Source organism: Nothoprocta perdicaria, unplaced genomic scaffold (assembly GCF_003342845.1).
Source record: "Nothoprocta perdicaria isolate Ctin4 unplaced genomic scaffold, notPer1 scaffold_99, whole genome shotgun sequence".
NCBI classification, from domain to species: domain Eukaryota; kingdom Metazoa; phylum Chordata; class Aves; order Tinamiformes; family Tinamidae; genus Nothoprocta; species Nothoprocta perdicaria.
This window is the reverse complement of record NW_020456298.1, coordinates 529,670-555,479: the sequence shown is the minus strand read 5'-3', so window position 1 is coordinate 555,479 and position 25,810 is coordinate 529,670. Positions and strand designations below refer to the sequence as shown.

Genomic DNA, 25,810 nt, shown 5'->3' with positions numbered 1-25,810 from the left:
GTAGTATGTACGATAATACAAATGTTCAATGTTCAACAACACTATTCACATTGATATAACATATAAACTAAATAGAAAAAGATCTATTGTCAATTGACTTAAGAGTTATCTGCATAACATTCAAGAAACAAAATTAACTAAACATGAATGGACTAATCCCAACAAAATTTAAATGACTTTACCAGCAGGATCAATTTAAGTTGTACAGTAGCTATAGTATTCCTTTTGAAAATAAATTTCAAAATTAGATCTAAACTTTCCCTGTGGGGCATAAAAATAACATGTATTCATGCTAATCACTTCTAAAAACAGATTTACTTTTGACTGTAAACATGTGCTATTCTAAAAATACACATATCTCCAAATTAAGACTGTGTGATGAGTAATACAATAGTGAAAATTAATGCAGGAAATATGTTACTACCTTACCCGTACACTGTGCATTTACTTCTATCTTTAAGACTATCTTACAAGTATAGAGTGAAATCATAATCCTACTAACATTTACGAATGATTCACCATTGATGTCAATGGAGAGAGGAAATAAAAGAAATCACCCTTGTGCTTCAAATAACTGCCATTAAAAAAAACGCTATCAAAATGCCTCCTAGTTTCCTCTTGATTTACAATTTCATCCAAAATTATACTGGTTAGAGGCTCATGTCAAAGCCTTTAGTTTGAGGCTAAAGACACATTTAAGGTCTGACATATATATTAAATGTTTAGGAAATGTCATATGGAGGGCAATTCTAGACGTTCTGAAAAAGGATTTGATTCAGCTTTGAATGTGAATGGCCCCTAACCTATTGAACATTACAACCGTAGCAGTTTTGTCAATAAAACAAAAAAAATCTGAAAATTTACTGAATGTTTTAGCTACACTTTTATCATTTTCTGAGGCTTATAATGGGGGAAATAGTAAACCTGAGGACATTTTTTTTTTTTGACCCTGAAGGAATGTGAACACTTAATGCAAACTGTACAATGTAATAGAAAAGTATCATTACATGTACAGGACAGATGGATATACACCCTCTCACAGCACAGGATGACCTTTAGGTTTACCAGAAGGTTCTTTTTTTTTTTTTTTAACCAACTTTCAGTAATAGAACCACATGACTTAATCGAATTTCTGTAGTTTTCTTTGACACACACAATTTCTCTCTTAATTTTGATCGTATTTATTTTATAATTGATTTTCCTAATTGTGTCAACAAGTTCTTTTGTAAAGGGCTCAAAACAAACATATCCAGAACTTTAACTAATCAGTAACTATTTCATAAAATTCCATACATTTATTTCTGTAAGCAATAGAATAGAAACAAAAAGGACACAAACTAAAATCTAATTAAAAACAGAGTCATTATAAGTTTCTGAGGAGTCTTCCCAGAACTGTTCTTAAAATACTGATGAAGTTTTTACGATCTTCAGCATACAGCACTTCATAAAAATATATCTTGTTTTCTTATTCATTTTCATTATCTTGTTTTCTTATTCATTTTCATTGACTTTCAGTAATGAGTAGTCATCTGGGCCATCTAAAACACAAAAAAAGCTGTGAGGAGCCAAATATGATGCACAAACATCACACAAAATTCTAGAAATAAAAAAACAATACTCAAATGCTTATGAAACCAAAGAAAATGTAATACTCTTGACATGCACCAATATCTTTTACAGTAATCATTAGCTAGAAATATGATGTATTTTACAATACCTGAAGTTTTGATATCATGAGTAGATACTCTTTTTCTGGAAGGGTCTACTTTAAACTGAAGTTATAGCCTGATGCAGGGTGAGATACTGTGGCCTGTGCTATGTTGACAGTTCAACAATCATAATGATGCGTATTGGATTTATTGATCTATATGCGAGTTCTGTAGAGCAACACTTATACTTGAAACCTTAAACAGGGAAAAATTTCTAGATTTTTATTTTAATGAAAGCATAAGTCCTATAGCAACTGCTATTTCTGTTAACAAGGGTCATGAAGTAGTTTTCATATAAGGATCTAATTTTCTAATGCTCATAAAAATAAATAATTTATCAGCAACACAATAAGAAACACAAGCCAGATATAGTTGTTGCATCAAGCGAATCTAATATGATAACTGCAAAAACTATATGGACAAGATACTAAACAGTGTCATTCAGAACAAAAAGAAAAATAACCCAGGACAGCTGACTTTCTAAGATAATAAACGTTATGACTATGGTGCAACTATTATATATGGGACAATTATTTTTCTCAATAACTAAAGATGTTTTTATGAAAATCTGCAAACTTTATCAGACTTAAAAACTGTATCTTAACATTTTTCCCCTTTCTTTGGATATCCCCTCATTTTTATCCTTGGGCTTTTTTTGTGTGTAGGAACAAGACATCATGCTTATTTTTAATTTTATCCCATACTTCCCGTAAAAAGAAAAGGGGTTATTATATAACTTAATGTACGGGAAAATGTTAAAGTACAAATCTAAAGATAGGACAATTCCAAAGCACATAAACAGACAAAAAACATCAGTTTTGTAAACATCCACTTGAGCCAACTCAATCCAAAGATTACTAGAAAGCTAAGAAAATCATGAAGGAAAGGCTGAAGATGATATAAATGGAGACAATTAGGTTGTTGAGATAGAGACCACTGAGGAGATAACCACAGTCCTAAGTGCGTCATCCATCTTCTAGGTGACCTAAGTGTTGTTGACACTTGATTTTTTTTTCTGGATGCAATTTATATACTTCACAATTTAAAATGGGACTTTTACAAAACAACTGCCTAACCTACTGTTTGAAGACAGCAATTAGGCCACCTTCCTCTAATTATTTTTAACAATGCATATGCAAAGAGAAGACGTTAAGAAAGAGGCTATAACCTCTAAAGCAAAGTTTCTTAAAAAAACCCACAAGTACTGTACAAGTGCAAAATGTATAAAATTATAAACTCAGGATTATATAATGATATGATACTCTGGACTTCCCAGTACCAATGGGACAATATAATCTTGTAGATACATACTATGCCGTATCTGGTTCCCTTAAGTTTTAGTGATTTTGATCTCATATCAAACATACTTCTAAAATGACAAGGGATTAATCAGCTAAATATGTGGCTCAGTTAGCAATGTTTCTGAGAAGTGGTTGTTAGAGACAAAAAAAATAATCTAAGTGGTAACTGTTCCATCATCTCAATTTGCTAGATCTACAGATATGTTCTTTACCGAGGAGGAAGCTCGAATCTTCTCCTCCGCCCTGGATGTCCCCATCTATATTCTCTACCTGGAGGGAATAGGATATTTTCAATTAACATTAAAACAAAAATATCAATTTAATCATGATAGCATACAAGATAAAATTCATTTATTTATGACAAATGATTATTGGTATATAACTAAGACTCTTATTTTGAAACATAGGAGGATGAAGTCCGTGATGGAGTTGCTCTTCTTAAAGTACTTGGGACATTTTAACACTTAATTCTAGTCCAACTGATGGCTTAAGACACTGAATCAGACAAGTCATACACCACAGTCACTAAATCAGGCTGTGTAAATTTGAGAAAGAAAAATAAACCATTTAGAACCTAATATAAGGTTAAGCAAACACATACTTTGTAGAGATTTAATTTTCTTAGATGGATTATATTTTTAATACTCTCAACCCCAAAACACAACAGCTCCTACATCAAAGTATAAAGCTGTCAAACACTTTTCTGTTTCCCCATTGCACTGTTTATGATCCTGACAGTAGATGACTTCTAGCAGAAATACCTCTAGCTCCCTGAGAGCTCTTACTCATTACGTCTTCACCCCTACTCTTTGTGTCCCTTGTACTTACAGTCCTGGTATCTACTTTATCACAGGAATATTAATAATGACATATCCTTGCCAATACCTTTTACTATTTCTAACATATTAAGATATCTATGATCTTAATCATCAATGCAGTCATTATAAGCAGTTCCATAAATTCTCTGCCACCTCCTTCCCTTATCTTCAGCTGACACAGTGCTCTTTTAGGTGGGTTTGCCAATGCCAGTATGAGAATCACTGCCCAAATCAGAGAAAAATTTATATAAAGTAGGACAATGCATAGCTAAGGTTAGACTTAGATATTTTTTATTTTCATTTTTTTTCTCTCTTTTGTACATTGGTTTAAATACACACAGTAATACATCTGATAACAAAAAGTCTCGATGAAACGAGTTACAGAAGAACATCTTTTTCAAAAATAACTTCTATAGTTCTTAGTGGTCAGTTTAGTTATTTGTGAACTGAAGTAACAATGTGATTCAAAACAACATCTGTGGTATCAAATGCTAATTATTGAAATTTCACCTAGGAATAGGCTATATAGCCCTATCTACACTGAGCAACAAAAGTATACCACTTAACCTGTGTTCAAACGTATTTTGAAATCAGTTTAGTTTGATTTGAAGGGAATTCAAACTGTGGTGAAAGCAGATTTTAAATACCATTTTACTTCCTAATTACTGTTTAAATATTGTTTAAAAACAATAAATTCAACAAAATACTGGATAAATATTCAATAAATTCAATTAAAAATATGTATAATCTTTGAATGATAACGATGATAGTCCTCAACATGGGCCAGCTGGGGAACATATCTAAGGCATACACTTACTCACTGTAACAACATGCAAACAATGTTTTGGAAGGTACACCTAATATGTGAAAAATGAAGTGGCCTTTCCACCATGCAGTATTTCCTCTTGATCTAAGTGAATGTTCTCAAGTCAACAGGCAGCACTTAACACTAGAATCCCTTACCTAACATTTTTAAAACGCGTTAAGCAGTAAGCTGGGATCGAAGTTTCTGCTAACAGCAGTACACAACTATAATGGACACAAAACAAGTTTTGCTTCTGAGTTCCGTGGCTACAGGATAACCTCATACATACAGATGGAAACTGCAGAAAGAAACAGAGCTACTGTGGGGCTGATATAAGCAATTCCAAAGGTATATGCATGTTCTTTTATTTATTTATTTTTTTACCTTGAGGTTGAGGGCCTCTCCATGTGAACCCCCTCATCTGATTAGGATACGGAGGAACAAAAGATGTCCTGTGTGTTTGCTGGAACCTGGGATTGAGCTCTCTTTGTTGTGTTCCTGAAAAAGAATATTTACTGACTCTGACCGTGTATAGGATAAAATGAAGAAAAAGAGCGGGAATTTTCTTCCTTGATAAACATCATTTCTTAGATTTATGCCAAAATACTTATGTGAAATTATGACTTCTACAAACTACAGCTTGCTTAATAAGTATGGTTCTTGTGCTCATTTCCATCTGTGCTCATCAGAAGTACAAGCTGTTAACAAATGTATTTAGAAACCAAATGGAAATCTTGTGACACAGATTTGGAGATTACAAGCATTTAAAAGAAATGGAAATCTTTGTCCAAATTTGAGCCACAAATCACAATGAAAAAGGTTAAGTATAGCTCTAAAGCAAATGCTAACAGGGTCTGGTACCATAAATCACCATTAGGTACTTCTAGGACTTGGCATGGCCTAGTACCACATCCAAAGTATTGCTGCCACGTGATGCACAGCACTGAATAAGCAGAAAATCATTCTGCCCGTTGTAATTTGCTCAAGTAATTCTGAGTGGGTAATTTTTATCTTGAAGGCTGCATAGCAGATCAAGTATTAAGCAGGCAATAAGCATAGAATCCATGCAAACACACTGCCATGTGACATTGAGCTAATTCACCCATAATGTAATCATCTGCTTACGCCTGAACCAGATCAAATTTGTAGTGTTAGGTGATCCTGTTGAGCACAGATCTGTAATTAACGAAGGCAGAACCAGAGGTTCGCTAATGGTAGAGAATTAAACTATACAACAATATAAACAAATAAAAGGGCCCATGGTCAGGCTACCTTATAGTCTTTCCTTTAAAAGTTACCAAAAACTTTCCCTTCTCATAAAAACAACATTCAGGTTTAAAAAGGGAGTTAGTGGTCCTTTCCATACACTTCTCTGCAAACACTAGCAAAAGCTGATAGCATCATTAAGTTTTTCTTAATAAAGAAAGTCCAGCAAACTACACCCGCATTTTCTTATCTATAGTTCAGTAACAAATAGGCAGGAAGTAGCAACAGCTTTTTAAAACAGTAATGATAGCATTTCAAAATCTATTAATTGTAATTAAAATGATGCCAATTTACAGCCTCTGAACTGAGATTCGATGTGAATTACTCCGAAGCCACAAAAGCCTCAAATGTCAGGCTGATATGTGAACGATGCTGCAAGCCTTTTAGAGGTCTTTTCCCTCAAAGTCAGGCTGAACTGGTGGGAAGACTAGGACCTTCAGAAAACCAACTGTTACTGTTGGAAAAAATAAGCAAGTCTTAAGCAAAAAGACCTTCTCTATCTTGCCTATATTTTCAACTGTATCAGTCATCCTTATAAAGAATCATAGAATCACAGACTCTCCCTTCAGTGCCTTACTCAGGCCTTAAACTACCATGGCTAAAACTGCTCCCCTGAGGGAAAGGAAAAAAAAAAAAAAACAGTCATCCATATGTCTGAGTCTGATACAGAATAACTTTAGTTACTAAATAAATAACAACAATGTATCTGTCAGTGCACAGCATTTTATTTACTGCACACATCTCAGTAAAAAGGTAGCTAGACAAAAAAAAAATATTTTATCCAAACTCGGGTAGTCGAAATCATGAAAATTCCTGAAAAATAATATATATTTTTTAGATCTCTCCTTTGGTTTCTTGGAGAAATATCTTACGATTTAAGTCAGCTTGACAATCTCCCTGGGGAAACGCTACTGCTGTTAAAGGATAATTGAACTCATCAATATTCTGGCTTTACTGAGGAAAATTACCATGATGCCAACCTGTGATAATTCCATTCCCTCTCCGTCTGCTCTGGATTATTCTGTTCTTCGCCTTGCAAGCCTTGCAAACAAGTGACTTGAGATTCTGGAAGGGTGCGTGCAATGACTCCTGCAGACAGTTAGGTTAGAATCAATGACTTTTTTGCCTTTCTCTCTTCAGGTGTAGCACAAATCAATCACATTTACAATTTAATACAAGAATGTTCTTAGCCCAGGCTCAAACATGCTTAAAAGTGCTAAATCTGGTTTGCATTTTTTAAGGAAACCAAACATTTTGTATCAAAAGAGGATTCTTGAAGGGGTGAATAGGTGTACAGAGGGAATGTATTTTGTGTTTCCCTCTTAGTGGTTTGCTTTTCTGCTCTGCTCACATCCACAAATCACTTGCTTCCCTGTTATATAACCTTGCATCTGCAGATATACCTAGCTAGACTTTTATCAGCAATACCTCAGGTAGAGATGGTTTAAGCCTTCAGACAAGGAGTGATGAACTGATGGAAAAAGCTCCAGTGAAAATCAAAGTATCTTAATTTCGTACATCACAAATGAACCTTAGCACACAATAGCAATAAATCAGCCATAATTCCAGGTATTTGTTGACTAATAAAGCATAACCTAGTCTAATGTCAGGTAGAAGAATTAAATAAAAATGTTTCTTGTATGAAGAAAAGTTCTACTTTTGTCAAAATGATAAGCTGAAGCTACTTAAAGATATTAAGAGATCTGGCAACATCCCCAAACTGCACTACTTTCAAGGAGCTTTGAATTTTTTTGAGCAGTGCCATAATACACAATTATCACAAAGTTGAACCAACTTTTACCACCATGTTAATACTTTTTTATAACCGAGACTTGGGAGAGAGGGAGAAAAGATTGCATAATATGGTAAAGGACGTACAGATGTCAAAACTGCAGCAAATAGACAGGTTTCTTAGATAGAAGTAAAGTCTGAATTCCTGAAACATTCATTAAATTTCCTAGTACAATTTTTGAGTTAACAAACTAACTTCCTTAGAGACAGGACTTTATGCAACTCATGGATGATTTTTCTTTTTCACACAAACTGAGTACAGTCTGTGACAAACTCCCACAAACACCAATGGGAAAATCCTTTCATTATATTTTTGTCAGAATAAATTCAGACTGTGTTTATGAAGACTGGAAGAAAGATACGATCAAAAAAGGGTAAAAACATGGCACCTATGCTTATCCTATTAAGTAATTTGTTTTTATTTTAAAAAATGGATCACGAACATACCCCATTAGTGAGAAGCACAATAAAAGGCTAATTAAGTGATAATATCATTGCCTCATTGCCTTATGAGACTATTATATCCAATTTGCTGTTTGGATAAACAAACTAATATGATTACTCTTATGGAAAACAGAGAACTAACATAATATGAGCTTAATACGTTAAAAAAGGCGAGATGCCTCTATTTTTGATGCTTATCTGAGGCCTTCCATTTTTTATCTTGAGTGACTGCTAGGGCTACGTGGAGCTGAGTTACACAAAAACTTGCTGACGAATACATCAACTGCACGTAATTCATATGTATCTTTTGGTACAAGGATCATTGTGAAATAAACCCTAAAATGATTTAATTGCTGGTATACATACAAGTATCTAACTATCTGAATATCTAAGTATCTCTACTATACTTTTCATAAAGATATTTAGCATATTTAAACCCATCATTATTAAAACAGTAATGATTCTGATATCTCCTGCATTCACTGACATAGTATATAACACTGTATAGATCCTATGCACATAGGGGAAAAATCTTAGAAGCCATCAGGAAACAGCGAAAGGAGCAACGTTTTTCTAATGTTTCTGATAACAGAACATCCCATATAGAACAACTTTGTTTTTCTGGATACACTACTGCAGCCATCAGCAGATTAGATTTATGATGCTCAAGAACAGATCATTAACAAAGAAGTGGTGAAAGATCTTGGCTTCCAGTGCTACGTTAAGCTCTGCCAATAACTATTAATTGTATTTATTAAAGTTGAACTTACAATAGTAGAAGCAACAAATTGCACATCCTTGTTGCTTTGACAGGTTCCAAAACAGATTCTTGCCTTTCAAACTGATAAGCTGGAAAGCTGTTTTATTAGTCTGGGAGCTCTCTCTGCCATGTATGTACCATAAACCATAACTAAAAAAGAAGAAATATTCAGCTACTCTAAAAATTCACAGGGCTAGACAGTATTTTTTCCACAGCAGAACAGTTTGTCTTGGGTTTGTTTAGACTGGAATATCAGGCTTTTTAAAATCCTAACTTAGATATATTAGCTGGTCAAGTAAATCTTCAGCCATGTTCCAGGGATCTAAGCATCTTCCTTCAACTCCCTTATAACACATGTTAAAAGGTAACTTTAACTTCACCATATGAAGATTTTCAAGTGTCAGCTAAAAAATGCTAGATAACATTTAAGAAAACCTCCTGGCCAATATCAATTTTATTCAGATACAGGCACATACTTTAGAAGTAATTCTCTAACCTGGATTCTACACTAATTGAAAAGAAGTAGCTGTTGCACATGGACATACACGGTTTTCTATTCTTCCATTTATTCTTTACACTGTCTATTATTCTGCTCAAGCCCTACATGAAAACCTGTATGAACCAATTGCCCAACCCAAAATCTAGAGAAATGAACAGAACGATCAATGGGAACTACAGAATTTGGGTAGGAGCTACGGTTCTAATCATGTGATTGACTCAATATGGAAAGGATTATCCTCCTCTTCCATGCTGGAAACACACACATTCCACCCACCCACATGCATTCCCCTCATCACTGATTCAGGATGGAATCCAATTGGACACAAAAGCAGAAAAGGAAATCATTATACAAAAATCGGTATTAAATGCATGAGATCAAAATCTTTCAAAAATAATAACATTGTTTTCTCTGTAATCACTACATTTGAACGTGAGGCGATATGTGTAACAAGTTGAAACATGTTTAAGGTAAATTCTTCAATAATTAAGCGGTGCAGAGTGCTGCCTTCAGGAGACTCACGAATCCAAGGCCTCACGCGCTTTCTACACGGCTGAGCACGGCACTACCCACACTCCTTTCAGCATGTCCTGTGCTGGTGAGGCACAAGCCTGCTCAGGAGGCTTCCCACATGTGTTAATCCCGACTTTGCATCCTGCCTCTGAGCTTGGATGTGACGCTGTCCTCATGCAGCTACCTCGTGTCCGGGCCAGACCTGGCTCTGGCCTAGAAAGACCCCGACAGTATCTGTCTGCCCTTGCCTGCACACGCGGGCTTTAATCACACTGATTTAAGTAATATAGGATACCGACTGTGCAAATTGCCAACTTCTGGAAAATTGCAGCCGAGTAAATACTAAAACACATGGAGAGATGCTCTATGAGATTTTAAAATATACCTATATATATATGTATATATATATGTATGTATACATGCTTCACTCTGATTTCCAGTTCCTCTTGGAATTCATTTATCTCAAACTTTAGGTTCCTTAATACACTTAAACACACACTCAAGCACTTTAAAATTTTCACTCAGGATGTTTGCTTAAAGAAATTCTTAAGATTTTGCCAAAAATTTTGTGGAAGAGAATTTCATTATCTTATTTATTCAGTATCTTCATATCAGAAAACTGTTATATTCACTGTATTTTTTGTAATGGACTGTTTAATATTTCCTTTTACTATTATTTTCAAAGTAGTGCAAATCAAAATAAAGGTAAAAAAATAACATCATAGTCTCAACTTTTTTGTTGGTTTTTTTTTTGTTATTTATTTTTCAGAGGGGGCTAGGAAAAATGAAATAGGAATAAGAAAGAGAAGAAAATGAAATAAAGTCTGTAACAGACAGGTATTTCTTTCCAAGAATACAAAAGTAGTTAGGGGGATATGATTACTCACATTGCCTTCCAAAAGCTCTTCCAAAGAGCACCCTCGGTGTGACTGCTGATACTTTTCTTGAAAAAGTTTCCCATCAAACATTTTCCATGGCATCAAATCCTCCATTCTGAAGGGAAAGCCGCAGGCACTATTGGCGAAGAGTAAAGTTGTAAGGCCACGAATCAAAACAGCGCCAAGATGCACAGCCCTCGAGTCCACTTGCGCCAGCTGTCAACACGAAAGAAGAAATCCACACCACAAATCAATGAATATAAGTGACCTTACCATGTTACTGAGTCATGCAGGGAACAGAACAAACACTAAACAGACCCRAAACAGTAAGAATGATGCTCACGGGGCATCTTGTATAGATGTCCTCTATTTCACAGCTCTAAAGCGCTTTGTAGAATCTGTCAATGGATTCTGTGCCAAATTTATTTATTAAAGTAATTACAAGTTTGTTTTAACAAATACRGCGCCACATTCAAATTTTTTAAGACAGATACACTTAGAATGAAAACTCAAAGACAAAAGGAAAACTTATTCTCTGTAATATTTCTCAAACATTAAATTAAGTTCACTACAAGGAATTCCGTTAGTGGAATGTAAAACATTAACTGGGAGTATAAAGTGTTATATATAAARCTATCCATTGACCTTCCACAGTTGCATAACTGGGAAATGTTACAGCACTTAGAGATCATTTAAATTGTAAGTTCTGACAGAACAAAGTTCATTGTGCCCAGGTTTCAGAAGTATTTTAGATATTCTAAATTTTTCCTTGACTGCAATCTAAAGGCCAAATTATTTCCCTTCAACATGGATTTCTTCAGAAGAAATACTGGAATGGTATGACAAAAGCCAGAAAATACAAAATGAGAATCTCAACAGGACAATTAAAACTTGCAGCCAAAATAAACTTGATGGGTGATTTAAAAATCCTGCTGTGACAGGATACGGCCAGCTATAAAACCCTGAATYCAGCGCAGTTGGTGTAAGCAGCACCCAGCTCCTCACGGGGGAATGCCTCGTCCACAGCCTGCACCCCTGCACTCTGTCAGGGCCAGAAGGACCTCCTTACACCACTGCCATCAACACAGTCATCTGTGGCAGCTGCTGCAAAGCTTTGCTTACAGCATGAATTATTTCAGAAGTGGAATGGCATCCAAAATAGTCCAGCATAGAAAGGGAAAAAAGATTTCTCAAGTTTGCTTTAGCCCTGGAGAGATGCATATTACTTATTAGGAATGCAAGAGAAACAGTYGGAAATATTTATTTCTTGTGTGATGAAAGGTTTCCCCTGAAACCCTTACAGGTATGCACATACAGGTACACACAGTTATGCACATACAGCATTGTTGCTGTATTTCATGGTAATAACATACAACATGAAATACTGTTCTAGTGGATCAGAACAACTTTTTTCCCCTTTGGTTCACATAAGAAAACCAGGAGAGCTTTCTTTCAGTTAGAACCTCTACAGTTCAGGACTTCATTTTCTTTCTCATTACACAACAATTAGGGGAAAGAAACTGGTTCCTGCGATAGGGTTCCCCTAACCACAGGCAAAGGGGAAGGGGAAACCTTGCCCCCCCACCATTTGAAACAAAAATACTTGCAGCACGGGGTCAGGCTAAGGGTTTTAGGAAGTTACTACTTCCTTTGAATGCAAATCATCATTTTACGCAGATTCAAAAATTCATTGCTCTAGCAAGTGGAGCAGGTTTTTATAAACTGTCACCTAATGATGCTGAAAAGTACTTAATTACAGAATGTGGTTTACGTGAAGCAGTATTATTTGTACCAGGGAGACTACCGGAGTGCACAGAACCAGTTATTATGTTGCAGCCGAGAGATACTTACACTGCATTTACTAGCTGGCTTCTGATCACTTCATCAAATGTCAGGCCCAGATAAGAAAACTCGCTCATGTCATTACAAGCTTTCAAATTAAATCTGCTTGCTTTGTGGTCTCGAGACTAAGGCTTTATGGGAGGAACTACCAAGAGTAAGTATTGACAGGAATATTCAGAACTGCCTTTTTTGTAAACTAATTCAGCTAAAGAATTCTTTCAGAGCTTATACACCCAGGTCTCCTTTGTAATGAGCAATTTGAACTTCAAGTATCTTCAATAAAATATCTCCCTGCACTCCGACAATTAAAAAAATCAAGCTAAATTTTGCTTTTAAGATATAAACTAAACAGAAATGTTGAACTAAAATTACCAGTAGAGTCCAAGAGTGAACATTGCATACCAACCTGCTAAGGAAAGCTTGCCAAAACTGGCATCAACGTGACCTCTACTACCAACATTCTTACACATCAGTCCAAAAAACAGAATGAAATTCTCAAAGTACAAAGTAGTATTGTCTCTCACTGAATTATCAGTTTGTACTAATAATGTTAAAGAATGTCATGGCTGAAAACAGACTTTCGTAAATAATAACTATAGCAGTTATTCTCAGCTGCTGAAAACAAAATAGTAATTGCTGTTCATCTGCATAAGCAATCTGCAACCTTCTAATTTAACTAACTGCTCCATTCAGTAATGACTACTGATTTATACCTTTCTGTCYTGCCCCGATAAAAATATACTGTTACTGTTTTTTTTTGTTGTTGTTGTTTTTTAATTGTTTAATCCCATTGATACCAATGATGTAAAACAACTGTTGGAACAGATTAATAATACTAGATGAAGGTCTGGATGCTATCTGGGCCACAAATCTTTACAGAGTTCTGTTCTTAAAGCTCTGTGCCTACCTCCAACACAAACATGTGCTTCATCCAATTTTTTCAACGATGTTACTCTTATTAGTGCAAAGCAAATGCATTGATATTTGCAGAACAAGAGTCTAAATGAAAATCTGAAGAATATTGCTTTTTTGCACAAAATAGCAAATACACAAGACAACCTTGAGGTTGCAATCTGAACACTCTTCAAGCTGGAGATCAGCGTAGTACCTTCACTATCGACGCTAACGCCTRCTGCTGCCTAAGTGAAATGAAAACTGAGCTACCAACACAATCCTAGTGTTACTCTTTCAACTATGGTGGTGACGAACTGTTTTAAAAGGCAAAAGAATGTTTTACAGCTATAAGGTCTCATTTTTTAGGAATAGTAATCTGGAAGTTAGTTGAGCAGCACATGAAGAAGTGAGAGGCTTGTGGATTTTTAATGGAAATCAATATTGGCTAGAGTGAGGCAAGAGCTATCAACAGCTACTTCTTTATTTTAATATGACAGGAAATAAATTCACTAAAGAGCAGTTTCTACTTTCCATGCCTGGCAATGATAAACAGAGAAAATGAAAGYACAGTGAGCCTGCAGCAAAGAGCCAGTGCACATGGCAAACCATGGACTTGCTCTGCCATGGGAATGCTCACAACTGCTTGGTGTCTGCAATGCAAAGATGTCACGATGAGGATAAATGGAAAATTCCCAAAGARAAGGCAGCCTGCCTTCCAGGGCATTACACCCTGGAGATTACTCCTTGTTGGAAACTGTATCTGGTCTTTTTCCTATTTTTATAAATTTGGGACCTAGTGAATCATGTGAGATACGTTCCTGTGATCCTGCTGCTGCTGCTGCTACCACCAGCTGATGACATTTGTACAAGGGAGGCAGGGAGTGCGTGAGAACTGCTCCTCCTGCACCAGCTGCTGGTACAGAGCTCCTGCCCACAGCAGCTTCCCACCCTCCCAGGCTTTGGGAAAAAAGATTACTTGTCCTATCTGACAACATTAGCTGGAGATGAGAACTCCGAAGTTCATGGTCCCCTACAATCATTATGAGGGAGGTTGCTGATATGGTCYTTAGAAGGCCTGAGTTGAACTGGGTAACCGTACTTGGGACAGCAGTGTTAAAATACCCACATTGCTAATGGGTATTGCTAAATAAACTGCTATGTATTTTAATGTTAAAATACATCGCTAATGTGAAACATTTTGGAGAACAATTTGAGACATGCCTTCGCTAGAAGAGACATCATCATAGGTTTTCTCACACCGTGCCTTTTCTGCTCTATGAACAAAGAGCTTTACCTTGGGCAACATCAGTTCAGGCTGATCTTTGTGTTCATGTTCACTGATCTCAGAAAGATGCTTCGCAAGTGGGAAAGTGCTCACAGGGAACAGTTTGCACGTCTGGACCCACAGGCTGTACCTTGCTGAAGAATATTTACTTGCAGGAAAAAAAATGACATATCTTGAGTATGAAATGCAAATCTCTAGTTCCAATCATGTGTAATAAAATACTTAAAAACATTTATAGAATGAAAACATATCTTTACATTTTAAATATTTTTTTTTTCTTTTTTTTTTTAGTTCTCTGGCATCTCTTCGCAGATTTACAACTGATTTTGTAATAGAAGTGCAAACTCTATCCTATGCACTCGGAATATACCCTTCGACTCATTACTCTGTCAAGTTTTGAGGGTTTAAATTCAAAAGGATGAACAGGCTTTACCATACTCAGAATGTATGGGCAAGCGGTGTGCAAGTGGCTCACATTCTGCCCTTCTAGACAAGAAGGTAAATGTATGATGATATATATTCCTTTACSTATACTACTTTATGCCTCATCCACATCTTGATGTTGAAATATCAAACATTATATTTCATTTAATAACTGACTCCTTTAGCAGGATTTTTAACTGCATTCTGGGGACATACTTGAACAGTATTTTTTTTTACATTGAAGTTTTCTACTCACATTGAAAGTTTTGTATTTCTTTCTTTTATAAAAAGGAAAACACAGSAGTCAAGGGTGGGTTAGCTCTTGCTAAATGCTGGTTAAAATTAATCAATTGAAGAAGGATAATTAAAGCCAGTGAAATCTGATCCAAACCATAAACTGCTGGAATTCAAGTGATGGTGATCAAAATCTGAGTACTTTCCTAGCTGAACTGGTTCCTTTTAGCTCCATTTGAACTCAGTCAGTATATTATTAGTACACTTCTGCTACTACTACTTCATATAACACCTCCCTCAACCCACCTCTATCTTAGRTGATCAAATATTTAACTATGGACAATATAGGCTTGAGCAATAAAGGCAGCAGGTAGATGCTATCTTAGCAACTTGTCATTAAAACTGCAAGTTTTAGCTTTGCCCTTCATGGAGATTGCTGGAACAGGTAAGCCATGCTGCATTTCAAAGAGATGAACTGTCAATTGATGACAACTTCACCAATGTTAAATTCTCTACAGTGGAAAGGATCACAAAATATTTCTTCTCAACCAAAAGAGAGAGTCCTTTCCTGAATTCTACATCTCTTTGCTTTCAGCCATTAGTATAAATATCCTGGTATAAGCTGTCAAATATGGTGTAAACCAGGGGCACTGGAACTATATGCTTTGCTCTTGAGTGAAGGCAAGCTAAAATGGGGCAGATATCAGTCTATACCAGAGGTTTATACTGCTCCAATCACTGCTGTGGACATTCACCTGTAGCCACCTTGTCTCTAAAATTCTATTGCAAACTACGAATCACTCTGACAACAAAATAAAAGTTGTTCTAAAGAACTTTGATCTAAATATCTGCAAAACTTTGTAATCAGTGAACCTATTAGGAAAAACCAACAATTCAATACATACATGCTAAATTTTCTTAAAACTCCTACACAGTTGCACTCTTTCAGAAATCAAGTGACCTCAGCCTGCTGGAGCAGTACTTTTCATGACATCAAATTATTACCAGAGTAGTCACACAGGTTCTCTAATTTTACCTCACAGTCGATCTACTCMAGCTTCCTGAGTAGCTCCCTAAATAAATGCACCTTGCTTACATGATGGCTTGAGTTTCTGGGATTTTTTTTTTTATTTTTTTTCGGTGAGCTAAGGCTTCCTACATTTATTATTCAATGGAAGCGCATTAAGATTGGAGACCCACATGCATTCTTAGCAATAAGCAGTGAAAAACTACTCCTTCATAACACTAGCTCCTCACTTATTGAAAGCTAGCATTATGTATAAAACAATGCTATTCAATATCTTTTCTAACCAGGAGTATTTGAAATTCCAACGGCTGTTTGTAATCCTGTCTGCTCGATGGCTGCATCAGAGAAATGAAAATTGTGGCAGCAGTGGTGATGATTTTAAGGAATATTATCCTACAAAGATAGGCTGGTAAAACTGTAACTTTAGTTGGCATCAGTCAACTTTACGCAACAGCTTGCTGGCTGTGCAGCATTTCAGCTACTTCCTTGACCTGTCAATTTGAGGGAGGGGAGGAAAGCCAGTATTTTGAAAACATGATTAAGGTTTATTCTGATAAAAGACTATAGCTTAAGTTAAGCCCTTCCTGCTTAAACAAGATGAGTGCAGAGGATTGAAAAGAGGAGGCAGTTCTGTGAGGGCATCTGCAGCAACAGAAACTAGAAAAACAAGTTCCTAAGTGTTTCTAATGCCTCACAGTAAATATTTAACAATAAACAGCTCAACTGTTTGGTGTTTATATGTTGGGGAAGGTTTATTTACTGCGTTTTATCAGAGTTTGACGTAAAATGATACTTGTGTGTAATAACACTGTTATTTATTTTAAACCATAAACCTCAATGAAGTGAACCTAAACAAAGCCTCAAACATTGCTTTTTCCTTGAAGCATCTTGCAAAATAATAACCTAAAATAGTACTGCTAATTAATCCACAACCAGGCAAACATTTCATTCAACTACAAATTTGGCTTTTGGATTCTTGTTTCATTCTCAAAAATATCTATCAGAGCTCGTAATTATATCTGCAACAATACTTAGCATATATGTGATTTCTGTGATATCACCAGATAACAAAATGAGACACTCTCAAAACTCAGATATCTGTAAACAGTTATACAATGGATATCACAGTAGAACTTGCAGAAAAGATCAAAATAATCATAAATTTTCTTGTTTTAAGCATAATTTTACCATTGTTCAACTCCCATATAAAATGATTACCAGCCTAATGACAAGYCATAAAGCATGTGTCATTTATACATCTTTTGCATAAATCTGGAGTTCTATTSATCAGACTAGTCATCTGATTAACTGTGATCCACCCAGCCATATACTTTCTATAAAGGTAAATTGGTTCATTAAGTTTTTATTRTCTTTATATACACCCCTCTGCTTTTGGTGACATATTTGAATCCTGCCACTTTCCTCTCCTGGATAATGTTGAACTTACTTGGTAGCAGAATTTAACTCTCTTGGCTGTTTTCTTCTTTTCCACGACACATTAGTTAAAAGTAATGAAATTACTGAAGCCTATAGAAGGCTTTCTAACTCTCACTACATACTTCAATATTCTACTACACGCTGACTAGATCCTTAAGCAAAACCAATAAAAGCAGAGGTTTCCTCAGTCGTTATCTGAATCTTGAACATCCTCCTGATGCACAATCCTTACCCCCTCCTTATCCCAGCCTTTTTCCCTGTGTTTAACCAGAGGCCTACTCCCTGGCACCGTTTTAGGAGTCATCAGCACAACTGGGTCACCAGCACAACTGCTCACCACTGTGCCAATGCAGCGTGCTCATTCACAGCAGCACGCTGTGCTGGYAAGTGATGCCTGCTCAGGCACGCAGCTGCTCAGGGTGCCGCTCTCTGGTCCATTTTTTTTTTTTTTTTTCAGTGTATTGTGAAGCCTTTGCATGGATTAAGGCACCATCACAATTATCAGGAAATTCTGAATGACTGCCAAAATTGTCCAGGGTTTCATTAACCAAGCTTAAAGCGTATGTTCCTTCCCCTCAGTCAGGCTAGATGTTTATGATCTAGTTTACCATCCCAATGTATAACTATCCTTCTCCAAGCTGGTTTAGGTACAACTTTCTAAGGGTCTGTTCTACTTCCCAAAGAAATCGACAGAAAGTCCAGAAAACTTGAGCAGAATGTAGATGAGGCACAGTTTGATATGTCTGCAGCTCTACAGCTTCATGAAGCCTTATGACAACTGCTGCTACCTTGATGTCTGTTAAACCAGCTCTTCAAATGAAACTGTCACTGAACCAAGACAGTTACCAAAGGGCTTTCCACAAGATCCAGTGCTGCATGCCAGAAGAATCAAAGCCTTTTGGATTATTTTAATTTTTGTGCTGCAAAGCAGCACCCCAATATGACTATTTTTACTAAGGTTCCCCTTCTATATCATATGGTCCAAGGTAAACAATTCTAGCTAYGGGATTTTCCAGGTGTTAAGTACATGAGTTCAGGAAGACAGGGAGGAGTGCTCTGCTTCTGCTTCAGGCAATACTGGGGTCCAAGACAAGTTGAACCATGAATGAACCTTACAGTATCTTAGATAATCTCTCAGAGGAACTGCCTGCCTCCAATTTATGACGTTATGTTCAAGATACTAGGAATCACAGGCATTTTGTAATTAAGCTGCAATGAAGTATCTGCTTCCAGATGACCAAATTCTTTTTGGTCATCGAGAAGAGAAGAATCTTCAGTAGTTCAGTGCGCGCAGATTTTGTGCAAGAACTACCTGCAAATAAATGATTTAAGGAAACCAACATTATTTATGTGAGATATTCTACATTTTCTTGTATTGCTACAATGTGAGAGCAAATAGAGTACAGAAATGTAAACAGTTAAGTGAGAGTAGCTTAGTCATTTTAAAAGTGCTCTCCACTTAACACAGAAAAGAGCACTGTCTAAAAGCAAGCACACACTCTGAAATCATTAGAACTTTGAGGTCTTCGCACTTCAGCCAGCACTGGATTCTGGAGGAGCTTTGCTGGTGAAATAAATATTTCACTTAAGCTCCAGCTGGAGGAAGTGATCCACTGCCATTTTAAATCAAAAGGAACCTATTTCTTTGGCACAAGAGGTGATACCAAAATAAACTTCTTGCAGTACCATACAGTTTCAGTTGTGTTATTGAAATGTAGCTTGCCATTGTTGGTAGTCTAAAGTATGCCTTTGCTCTATTAAGTTTTATTGCACAAAGGCAACATGTATAATTTTGCTAAAAGAAAAAATGTAGATTGAGGATTTTTTTCTAAAGCTTATTGACATAGTTCTTTTTATTAAATTGAGTAGTAAAGCTCTCATTGATTTCAATAGGAACTTACAGAACTTTACCTCTAGTACAATTTTTTTCTGCTGAGATGTATTTCCACATCATATATATGTAAAATAAATAGAAACCTATTGCAAAATGGCAAAAGATGCTTAAATATGCATTAATTGCCCTAGCTAAAGCACTATATCAATTGCCACTGAGGAACTGAATTATCCTTATTTAAAATATATCATGTGAATGCCTAACAACCTTCTTGGATTTACCATACCTTTTTAATTAATGTGCATATGCTTCTTATTAGAGCCCTATTCCATGTCCTAGCACTGAGGTCTGGTGTCTCCCTAGACATGTTGAATAAATTTCAATACATTTAGCTATAACTGATATTTAGCTTGCTCACTCCCACTAGATTTGTGGAGGTAATGCATGAATACCTTTACATATGTGGTCTTTATTGTCCCTGTGTTTTGTTTCATCACCTATATCAAAAAAACACAGACAGAACTCCTTAAAGAGTGATGATGTCTTGGGCTGCTAAGATGCAATGCTGGTAAGGGCTATATGAAATAGCTGCACATATAAATGTGTATTTTTTCTCTGAAGACAGCTTCATTTCTTCATAACATGTTGCTTTAACCATGTCTCAACTACTATTCAGTAAATGCCATATAAAATCATCACAAAATAAAGGTGCAGGAGAGAATATACGTGCAATAAAACTCTTATTTGAATGCTAAGAATATATTACAAAATGTATAGAGTGCTTCTGATTTAAGAGCTTCTGTTATTAATTGAAACTATGGGTTTGCATGAGTGTTATATGTGAGAACTAGAACAGGAGAAACAAGTGAACAATTTGTCCAAAGCAAGAGGAAGTAACAGGAGCGCAAATCATCATTTTGATTCAACTCCTGGACAACGATGATGCCCCTCAAGGATACACTTGGAGGGAAAGGGAATGAACCAGCTCCTGGTCACMCTTGCTGTCTCCAACACCTTCAGGTCGAGCACTTCTGCTGCAGCCCTTGGACTAGACCAGCACATCCTAGGAAGCACCACATGCCTACAGGGGCTGGTTTTCCTTCCTTCTCCACCCAGTCACCCCTGGAGGGCTCATCAGGCCGTGTCAGAGCAGGCCGGTGCTTCCCCAAGYTGCGCGGAGCCACCTGCCCGGCCAGCGCTGGGTGCCGGCAGCCGGTGCCGGGCAGGTGTCCACGCGATGCCGCTTCCGCCGGCGCCGCCGCTCCGGGGCCGCCGCGGGCGCCGCAGGTGCGGCCTGTGCCTCCTCCCAGCCCAGGAACCGCCGGCTGCTCGCAGCATGGGGACACGTGCACTTTGACCAGCGCAAAACCTGCCAGGAAAGTGGCAGCTGGTGCCAGAAACCAGTAACTGCCCTCTCTGAAAAAACCCGTCCCTGACTTTTTCAATGTTGTCAGTTTGTCGAATCAATATTTTGGGAGGGTTTTATTGCTCTTGCCAGCAAGAGCTACATTTCATTTTCTGCGATACTACTGAGTATGGATTAAAAAGTAACAGTAACTGTGTTATCTGAAATTGTAGATTGTCTTTTACCATAAACACCCTAAAAATTCTTTAAACTACCTAAGGGCTGATAGTAGTTGACAACCGACACGCTGCTGCTATTTCCTTGCTGTTGTGCACCTGGCTAACAGTAAGCTACGTAGCAGAGAAGAGCAAAAYTCTCAGGAAGGCAGAGAAACACAGATAAGAAAAAATGCAAGATCATCTCTCACAAAAAGGAAGACAAATTCCCCATTTTAACAAGCTTGCTCAAAAGAATTTCATCCATAAGCAAATTGCATATATGAATAGTTCTGAGAAGAAACATCGTTCTCAGAAGGTAGAAGGGAGATTACCATGCTGGGCTAACAGCTGTGGATTATGATCCTCCAGCTTCTGTCAAATATAAAGAATGTCCAGGGAAATGCTCTTTATTAATACCAGCAAACATACCAAAGTAGGAGAAGAAGAAAATAAGGAGAGAAAAGAACAATCATCTTGACTGAAAATTGGATATGTTGGCCTAAGGATATTTCACATGTTGTAAACCAACAAACTAGGGAAAGTGAAGCCAGTTGGCCATGCAAACAGATAAAATAAAACTCTTTAGAATTTCAAAAGATCAYGTTGAAAATGGTAAGAAATCTAGAAATGGGACTTTCAACAAATTCTGTAAACAGTAACTTAAGCTCCTGAGATACAACCATACTTGCACGATTATTAGACCTGTKCAAGTGAATGCAAGACAATTCCCAGTTAATAGGTTAGGAGACCCATATCCACCRTTTCCAAGTCACTGGAGACGGTACTAGGCAGTTCACTGAAGCAGGCACGTAGGTCCAGAGACCAAAATACACGAAAAAAAGAGAGCACAGAAGACTGAATGTAATCAGTCTTAATGTAGAGATATAATATAAGCAGGTTCATAAAACAAAACCATTCTCTGAAATTCTTCACTGGAATGTCAAAGATTTTGAACCACTTTAGCAAGACTGAATGGTCTCTGGGCCTTGCTATCTTCATTTGATGCAACTTACCCTCATTAATCATTTAATATTCTCTTTTGAAATTTTAAAAACAAAGCTTATATAGTTCCTTTAAGACTTCATTGTTTTTATGTGGACTAATTAATTCAATGCCATTTTAAAGAGATGAAAGGAAAGCTCTATTTCTTAGGTGGAAGAGGGTCTCAACTAATCTCAGCTTGAAATCACCGCTCACACTACTGCACTTTTGTTCCACATTAGCCCAAAATACCAAAAAAATCTAAAGGCTGAAGAGGAGACTGCCAAGACCAGTAAACCACTGCAACCCCTCCCCACTTACAATATCACCTCTCATTTTAAAAATACTTCTGACAGAACCAAAGTTGTGAGGATATAAAGCCCTAATTCAGGGACGTATTTGGAAATGTATCAGAATTCCACCTCAGTTAACACCAAAGTGGATCATAGAAGCAGGTTCTAAATAAGTAACAGCGGTTTTATCCTGGAGATCTTTACAATATTTATATTTGTATTTTATGTTTTGCTCAATTAGAATTCAGGCATATATTTCTTAGTCACTCAGACACAATAAAGATACATTGAGTTGGCTTGATTTTTCCTGGGGAGAAAGTACTTTTTTAAAATATGTTTTAAAAAATGTAGATATCTTGAAAGGCTATTTAGAGTTTGTCTGAAAAGAATCACATCTAATGGTGTTGACAAATGTGGTTTGGCTTGCCAAATAGATTGGAAGACCGAAAATCTGGTATGTTCAGAATCAGGGTGGCTCTTGTCCTTTTCTGTTTGGGTATCAATGGAAAAAATGAGTTTAAAAGTACAAAATACACTTAATATTCTCCTGCAATTTGAGAGACCCTAACTTGGACACAGATTACTGTAAAATATACTGGGTTTTTTGTTTGCTTTTGTTTTTATTTTTTTCATGAATGCAGCTAAATATCCCTTTGAAAAATTATTCACAGAAAAGTATCTTGTGTAACAGTGTGATATAATAGCATTACCAAGTTTTTGCTTCCATGGCACTGCACAGGAGAAAATATTAGGAGCTCACATAGCACAGAAATTTTTGCTAAAGCTATTTCTGCTTGTTAAGGTAGCTTGCTGCGYGTTTTCTAATTATTTCCAAAGCTGATTAAGTAATATTTGTTAATGTTTTCTGTGAAAGCTTATTCACAATGGTGTTGTGAAGACTCTCTTGGGCTTGTCTTTTAAGATCTGCACTGACTGTGCTCATTTTGAATCAGTAATCCTTTCTAAATAATTGTTTTTAATAAAAGCACTTGAGGAACTGAAGGAGCACATTTGCAGTGTTTGACATTCTTACACCTCATATACAGCCAAACGGTTCCTTTACAAGTGGTACAAAGGGTGTAATTACTCCAAAGCAGATATTTTGGCACAACTAGATATTTTATAGCAGAGCTATAAAGAGCTTACAAATAGTTACAGCACCATAAATTCCAGCAGAAATACACAGACATGGGCATAAGTCCACCCATGCATCTGCTACCTCTGTGAAACATCATTTTGATTGTAGTATCAAATATCCTTCACTAAAGTAAATCAGAACTCTGAAAACTAGAAGAAAATACATAGCAGGAAAAGTATTTAAACAGGTTTTGATTCATATTTTCTCACATACATTTTACTTTTAAACGCTTTTAAAATAAACTGAAGAGGATGCAATTGTTATCTGACAATTTCCATGTATTTTTCCTCTTCAACCATATTTTCTCGGTTCATCTTTGGCCACAACTTTCAGAAAATRTGACTCATGGCTTTCCATTTCCAATATTTTTTTTTCACATATTTATATATGTGGAGAAGTATTAGAWGAAACGTATTTCTTTACATAATTCATTGCAACTTCTCCTGGACAGTATTTTACATGCATTACAGGTGAAAGATGATCTACAACCGTACTTGTAAACAACCAGGGCCAGCACAACATGTGAAACAACACAGCAAGCATGACTGCTGGTGCCTCCTTTTCTCTACAATGGCTGCAAAATTAGACTGATGGCGCTCTGGGCTTTTTGCCAAAACCACTCACCAGATTAAAATAGAAAGAAGGGAAAGAGGCAACCTGGGGTCCAAAATTTAATTCTGACCTTATGTAAAAGCTCTATGGGAGGCTTGTGCAAAGCAGAATGTTTATATACCATATAAGGGGGGCACAAGGAAACAAGAAAAAAAATAGAGAAAAAGAATGTATAAAAGCTGTTGTATATCATGTGCACTTTTGTATTTTGAAACCGTCGATTTGGAAAAATAATCAAATCTGCATGTACAAACAGTATGTTATTCTCAGAAAATAAATATTTAATTTGCATTTTAGTTTTACATCCACAGCCTACTTGCTTTCAGCCTGAGACAAATCATAGTTTTTATAGCTTTAACCCATTTTATTCAAACCGTGGATATTTCTATTTCAAAAATTTGTGAGTTGATGGATCTCATTAACYATGAAATATGGATCAGAAAGCAGACTTGGAAGTGAAGAACAGAGAGATCTCTTTGCCATATGAGAAGAACAAACTCTAYTTGCTTTTTCTCTCATACTTCACAGTGGTAGTCAAATTTTCTTCTGCTRAAACACATTTGCTAATGGACTCTTCTTCAGAATCACAGGGAAASTATTTTGATCAAATCGCAGTATTCATAATGCAATTGTTTACAAGTAAGCTTTTTTCTTCTCAGGAAAAATGAATAAAAAAAATACCGCAAGATGGGATTCAGCATTAAAATTTTCCATTGGATAGTCAGGAAGAAATATGAGATTGTAATTCTCTCACCTTAGGACTTCAACCACTAGAAAACAGCCTTTCAATTTTAATTTCTTACATAACTAACACACAAAATTCATGCAAGCTGTAACACATTAAGAGCCCATATATTTACTTTGACCCTCAATTCCCATAACTGAAGAAGAATTCCCCAAAAGAAAACTGTATTTTATTTAAGCCCAAATTACCATGAACATTTCATATTACTGAATTATTCCAGTCAATACCTGCAAACCTGCCAGTTGAGCAGCTGCCTTCCCTTTGAGACACAGAATGAGTGCCACAAATGCATTTAAGTCCTCCAGAGAAAGGCTGTTGACCTAAAACAGAGATGAAAAATAATATCACCTTCAAGCTATGAGGARCAACTTTCTGAAAACTGGCCTCTCTTGAGGAACGCTGCATTTAAATCAATGACTTCATAGGATTACAGATCATAACTGTCATCACACTATGGCAGTTATTTCAAATGTTTACATAATATCCACTGAAAACTTAAAAAGTATTCTGAAATATTTCAATTATTTACCTTTGTATTTTAAAACAAATATCAGGATTAAAAAAACATATTTGGAGCATTTTAGTTGCTTTAGCTTACATACCGATGACGGAAGACTTCAAAATCATGAAGAACACAAACCTAAAGTGCTCAAGGGAGAAAACATGGAGGAAAATGCTAAATCTATTAAACAGGATTCAAATACTTTTCTCAGAAAAG

General features: G+C 36.3%; 1 protein-coding gene across 1 annotated transcript in view; it reads right to left on the bottom strand.

Moving 5' to 3' along the window:
• Nucleotides 1-359: 359 nt before the first annotated feature.
• FAM120B (family with sequence similarity 120B) overlaps nt 360-25,810 on the bottom strand; it is a 42,659-nt gene continuing 17,208 nt past the window's right edge. The window contains exons 5-10 of the mRNA XM_026053394.1: nt 25,320-25,412; nt 10,794-11,000; nt 6,880-6,988; nt 5,018-5,131; nt 3,223-3,280; nt 360-1,538 (exon numbers count right to left, since the gene is read on the bottom strand). Of these exons, the coding sequence (XP_025909179.1) occupies nt 1,526-1,538; nt 3,223-3,280; nt 5,018-5,131; nt 6,880-6,988; nt 10,794-11,000; nt 25,320-25,412 (594 nt within the window). The 3' untranslated portion in view covers nt 360-1,525. The remainder of the gene's footprint in view (nt 1,539-3,222; nt 3,281-5,017; nt 5,132-6,879; nt 6,989-10,793; nt 11,001-25,319; nt 25,413-25,810) is intronic.